The 6003-nt window shown below is 36.4% G+C and overlaps 2 protein-coding genes across 3 annotated transcripts in view; both read right to left on the bottom strand.

The window, feature by feature from the left end:
• Window positions 402-3088, bottom strand: LOC104793656 (two-component response regulator-like APRR9). Of its 2 annotated transcripts, XM_010520054.2 has the most exons (7): window positions 2600-3088; window positions 2312-2473; window positions 2073-2203; window positions 1853-1972; window positions 1374-1672; window positions 799-1282; window positions 402-716 (listed from the first exon to the last, which is right to left on the bottom strand). In XM_010520054.2, exons 1-7 carry the CDS (start codon window positions 2790-2792, stop codon window positions 618-620), a joined length of 1488 nt encoding a protein of 495 aa, XP_010518356.1. In that variant the 5' UTR covers window positions 2793-3088; the 3' UTR covers window positions 402-617. The 2 variants fall into 2 exon arrangements, with proteins under 2 accessions (XP_010518356.1, XP_010518357.1); XM_010520055.1 differs by lacking the exon at window positions 2600-3088 and having other exon boundaries at window positions 2304-2473.
• LOC104699482 (RNA-binding protein 24-B-like) overlaps window positions 4628-6003 on the bottom strand; it is a 3011-nt gene continuing 1635 nt past the window's right edge. Inside the window, exons 3-6 of the mRNA XM_019246458.1 lie at window positions 5949-6001; window positions 5829-5865; window positions 5375-5735; window positions 4628-5278 (exon numbers count right to left, since the gene is read on the bottom strand). Coding sequence (XP_019102003.1) covers window positions 5145-5278; window positions 5375-5735; window positions 5829-5865; window positions 5949-6001 — 585 coding nt within the window. The 3' untranslated portion in view covers window positions 4628-5144. The remainder of the gene's footprint in view (window positions 5279-5374; window positions 5736-5828; window positions 5866-5948; window positions 6002-6003) is intronic.

Here is a 6003-nt window from a genome sequence, read left to right as displayed (position 1 = left end):
CAAAAGGAGAAGGCTTTATATTTTTTTTAAAAGGAAAAAAAAAATTCGAGGGGGGAGCACCGATTACATGAGAGATCCAACCCACCTAACCCTTTTTTATTATTTTTTGGGGTCCGCTTTCTCTCTTATCTATCTCCCTTTGAGAGAGAGATCTATCTCAATCGGAATCTATCTCTTTGGTTCCAATTTTGATTTTTTTCCCTTTCCCTTTCACGGTAATAATGAGGAACACGTGGCCGACACTCTATGGACCGGTAATATTTGCTGTCTTTTTTACCCATTTATTTCTTCATTCAATGATTGGTCCAATTATGATTGACTGGTTCGGAGTGGCGGTTTAGTCTAATGATTGATTGTGTTATGTAAATACTTCCTAAACGTTTAACATAACGAAATTCAAGTTACGGTTTTAGCATAACGAACTCCTCATTTATCAGAGTTGTATATATACAAAAGTTACTCTCAGAAGTAGCCAATCAAATACAAGAAAAACAAAAAAAAACACACTAAAGAAAAACAAATCTAATTAAGTTTGGTTTCTATTGTAATGAAAACTAACAAAAGAAATCGAGAGATAAAAAAAAGCTTATAAAGAGTTTTTTTTTTGTTGAGCTGTTTCAGGCTTTTGTAGACGAGTCTGAATTGACGGCACGCACGAACTGCCCTTTCACTCGTGGACGTTGTTCCGCTAGCTTCTTCCTGCTCTGGTATCGAACCTGTATATCCATTGAATCAGTTCGTTCCTGTGTATTTGATTCAGATTCTGTTTATGATCAAAGCTTGTTGTGGGTCTCTTACCTTTTTATCAAAGCATCGATCTTTCCTCTTTAACCTGAATTTCATCAGTGCAGCTTCTCTTTGACTCCGACTCCAACGTTGTTGTGCACTTTCTTCTTCCTTTGGCTTTTTCTCTGTGCTGCTACTTTGTCCTGCAATCCCCTCATCTGTGTTGCAGGTGCTTTGAGATCCAACTTCTGCTTCCTTGCTAGCTTTCAAACGATTTGATTCTACTACTGGAGCTGGGGAATCTTGCGGATTTTGCACTTGATTTGTAACTGCAGACGGAAGAACTTGGTGAGGGATGCTTAACTCGTTCTGTCCGCATTGTCCGGTTATGCTTGATGATCCTATATTCTCCTGGTTGCTGCTCGTTGTGGCGCTTCCTTGATCAGATCTTACTTTTCTTAACTTTTCATGTGATTCGGTTGGTGTCTTTGGCTCACCTGAACTACTCGCCTCTAAAGCGACCGCTGCTTTCTCTGCTGCCTTGCTATTCTCAAATCTGCAGGTTCATAATAAGTAAAGTTGTTCATTAAAACACTAATTAAAAAATTAAAGACATTCTTTTTTTTCGAGCAAGGAAACACACTGACCTTAAGAAGGCTGATGCGTCAGAGAGGCTAAGCTTTTGATGCTTGCTTTCGACTTGGTTCTCAAAACTAACAGAGCAAGATCTTTTCAGAGAGAGTCCAAGCTCGGGACCAGCACAGGCGTCAGGACTGTTGTCTTCATAGATACTCTCAGGCCGTTTGTCAATTCCACCAATCAAATCCATTGTCACATCAAAAGATTCAGGCTTTTTCTCATTTCTACCAGAATCCTTAACCTCGTCCCTTTCATCCAGTGATCTGGCATTCTCCAGAACCTTGTTGTGACCGTTGTAGCTGATAGCCTGCACAAATTGAATGTGCACAATATATCAGCTTAAGTAAGATAAACAAAAGCTCTGGAAAAGTGACAATACAATGCAATCTCGAGATGAAAGACCTCACAGTCCAGCCACCACTCATACAAAATCCAATCAAAGACATAGATTGTATCAAATAACAAGTCAGTGGTAACATCTATATACCTGAGCACCACTTCCTTGGTCGGAATGATATCTGGAATCTGCACTAGTTTCATCAGTATCTTCAAGGTTCTGCTGTGAAGCTGGTAAACTTTGAGCATGAGCGGTAGGATCATCATGCAACTGATTCATAACCAAAAAACACAATTAAGTCTTTCAAACTAGAAACATCAACATAAGGAAACGAAACTTCAAAACACCAAAAAAGGAAGAAATATCGTACAGTAAGTCTTCTCCAAACATGTTGCCATAGATTTTTCAACTCGTTTTTCCTCATGGGTTTGATAAGATAATCAGCAGCACCTCTAAGCATACACTTCAACACCATTTTTATCGAATCTTGCGAAGACATCACTATTCATTTCAAGAAAGAAAACCAAAATAGAGCATATGAGAACACATAAAAACACATAAAGAGGCGTTTTTATAAGGCATAAAGGACTAAGGGGATCACCATCGTACTTATGACAGGAATGTTCTTGCAAGCTTCATGCTCCATACACAAAGCAAGTAGAGCAAAACCAGATATAGATGGCAAATCCAGCTCTGTTAGTACAAGATCAATGTTATGAGACTTCTCCTTAAGAATATCCCAAGCAGCTAAACCATCGGAAGCAGCGACAACTGTATCAACTCAAAACAAGCAAGATCGAGTTTTTTTTTTTTAGTTTCACAGGTCAAACATCTTCAAAATCAATCAAGACATAAACAAAAAAAGAAGCAAACTTTTATCAGAAAAGATGAATCGACCTTTGTAACAGCATTTACGAAGAAGAGCAGTGATGATTTGACGAGTTGAATCATCAGATTCAACTAACAAAACCCTAAGAACAGTTTTAGGCAAATACTTCTCCCACTGAACAACTTCAGATGACTTGCCTCTGTTGTTGTTCTTAGTCGTCTCCATACCATCATCACTACTTAAAACCACAATCTCCCCCATCGAATCAGAGCTCAAAATAAACAGGACAAACAAACAAACAAAAGCAGAACTCGGTAACACCAACAAAAGTCAAAACAAAGCAAACGAAACGAGACTCTCGATTAATAACAGATCTTAGTCCGACCAAAACGATCGAAGGAGAGAGAGAGAGAGATAGAGAGAGAAAATATCAGAGAAGATGTTGAAGATGAAGATGAAGAAGAAAAAAACAGAAACTCTTTTTTTTAAAAAATTGGTATCTTTGGATCAGGACCACGAAAAAATATCTAACAATCAAGAAGAGAAAGAATACTTGTAGAGAAGAACAATCAAAGGAAGGAAAGAAGAAGACTTGTAGAGAAAAATAAACAAATAGAGAAATCTAATTAACGGTGAGAAATAAAGGCGGGCCTTCACTAGATGACGTGGCTTAATATGAGCCATTGTTTTGATTTTCTCTGTATCGCGGCTGATTCGGTGGAGGTGGTCCTCTCTCCTCTGCTTCTCAGCTCTCAGGTCCACATTTACACGTGTCATTTACCTGGTTCCTCTACGGAAGTGAAGATATTCGCCTGAGTATCATCTCGTGGTCATGCGCTTGACACGTGTTTTTTTCTATTTTCTTTGTGTGGCTCAGTTTTGATATCTTTGGTTGGATTTAATAAAATTTTTTAAGTATTTTTTTTTTCGACTGTTCTTCTAGCCTCCTATGTATCATTCAAATTGNGGGGTTTTTTTTTTTTTTTTTTCTCTTTTTCCATAAAGCAAATTTATTTAATTTTTCAAGTGGGAATTAACAATTTTATTACTTTATTATATATTAAATGCCACTAGCTTTATTTAAATCAGATTAGTGCACTGGCCGCGTAAATTTGGAAATGGAAAATGGAATGATATTTTTTTTTTATTAAATAAATTTTCTGTGGATATCAAAAGGAGTTCTAGAACCATCTATAAAACTTTGCTTTGCGTAGAAAAAATAAAAATGTCCCATCATTAAATTAATACGAGAAAAATATCTATCGATCTATATGATTAGGACAGTACGTAATAAATTAATGTAAACTACTTAAACATATTATTCTTGCGTGTTTACATATCTAAGGCTAAAGCTTTTTATGGCCTAATTAGTTACACATGCCTACATTTTCAAAAGTCAATAATGGGCTTTATAATCATTTAGGCCTTAGATTTTTAAAAGCCCATCAATTTTGTATACTTCGGCTCTTAATCATTTTTTTTTTTTGGTGAAACCTGAGTCTGATTTTCACTTTTTGTTTCACTAGTCTGACCATATTTTATTTTATTGATAGTTTCACTCATCATCGAATGGTTGCATAGTAATACTCATTCCAAATACAATTTTTTGGGTCCATTTTCCCTTTGTACATTGCAGACAAAGACGACTTCCATGTGTCTGTCTATTCTGCTACAAGTGTTAAAATGTTTTGGTTTTATTACTGTTTTGGTTACAAGGAAAAAAACAAGAGTTGGGTATATTTTAAAATAATACTAGTAGTAGTCATGAAATATTATCCATAGAGGGGGATGAAAAGAAGATAGATCCGTTTATTCCAACGGTCTTTTGACCGGTACTTTTTTGTCTTCATAAGATCCCTTTTGGAATCCAAAGATAAATAATCATCATTTTACTCTGAGAACCCCTTTAAAAGCAAATGAAATGATCATGCCATTTCAAAATTTAATTATTTTTTTTATAAAAAGTTTCAGTTTTAATATATTCAAAAAAGTAGTAGAAAATTCTAGCTAGGTGAAAGCGAAGGATGAACGGATTTTGAGTTGTTTCACTTTCCCTAGAACGAACCAGCTGATTAATTATATAAAGAATGAACAAATAGGTAAGAAGAGGCAATGTGATTGAATTATAACAATTTCAAGAATTACATATGTGAAAAGAAAAAGAAAAGAAAAAGGGATTTCAAGCTTATCCGAAGCTTAAAAATCCAGTTTGGGTTCAAAAGAAGACATAAAACATTTCTTCTGAACCTGAAAAATAAATCCCCAAATGAATGTAATAATCTGATGATGATGCTTTCTGCATCCATCCATGTTTTTTTTCTTCTGCTTCTTCTTCTTCTAAGAATCTAAAAAAAAGCAACCAATGCCTTCTCTTGATTCTTTAACCTAAAATGCAATATGAATCTTGAAATAACCAAAAAAAAAAAACAAAGAATGTGATATGATTGTTTCCTTCTTCTTCTTCCTTCCTCCTCCTAAGTAGTACTAATTAAGATTCTAGACTCCTAAGACCAATGAATGAGTGTTTCTAGAACGTTGTTGGAGAGATTGATGATGAGTTAGTGTACACTGAAGTTTGTCCCTTGCTCTGGCTATTGTAGTAGTAGTACTGAATCAATCTTCTATCTTGATGGTTGATGTTGTTACTGCTTCATGGCCATCTTTGGTGCTGCTTGTTTCAGCTGCTGCTGCTGCATTCTTTGTCGCTGTAGTAATAACTACTGTTTTTGATGCTGCTGTCGTTGCAGCTAGTAATATAAGCAACAAAACATTACAATCAAGCATGATTCAAAGCAATGTGTCCAATGGTTTTTCAATTAAGATTTTGAGTTGTGAAATCAAACCTGAGGTGGAAGTTGTAGAGGATGGTGATGAAGATGATGGCAATGATAGAGCTAGAGAGGTTGGGAGGGAGAGGACTGGAGGCGGAGGCTGCTGCTGAGAGCTGAATTGCTGCTGAGAACTAAAGTGTTGCTGGTGAGGCAAGTAAGGATATTGCAGCAGAGGAGGAGGTGGAGCAGTGTATTGACAGCTGAAACCTTGATGATGTTGAGCTTGAGCTTGAGCTTGATTGCTACTTTGTGCTGCGTTGTATTGAGCATAGAATGGATAATAGCCATGGTACATTCCTGTTGATCCTGATGATGGATGTCCCACATATGGTGAAAACTGCTGTCCTCCATAGAGATGATGATTGTAGTAGTTCTGCAAACCAAAAACACATACATAAGAACTTCAAAATTTTATCAGTGAAATGGAAACAAGCTACATTGTGAGAGATCTATGAAAGTAACTAACCATTGGGTACATTCCCTCTTGAGAATAACCAGCAAATCTGCAGAAGAAGATATTAATTTTGGGCCTTGCTACACACATTAACCAGAAACGATTGTTATTTGATGTGATGACTACGCTTACCCGTAAGCAGTTGGGTAAGGAAATGGGAATTGACCAGTGTGTTGTTGTTGTTGTT

This window comes from Camelina sativa, chromosome 6 (genome assembly GCF_000633955.1).
Source record: "Camelina sativa cultivar DH55 chromosome 6, Cs, whole genome shotgun sequence".
Classification (NCBI taxonomy): Eukaryota; Viridiplantae; Streptophyta; class Magnoliopsida; order Brassicales; family Brassicaceae; genus Camelina; species Camelina sativa.
This window is presented reverse-complemented; position numbering and strand designations above follow the sequence as displayed.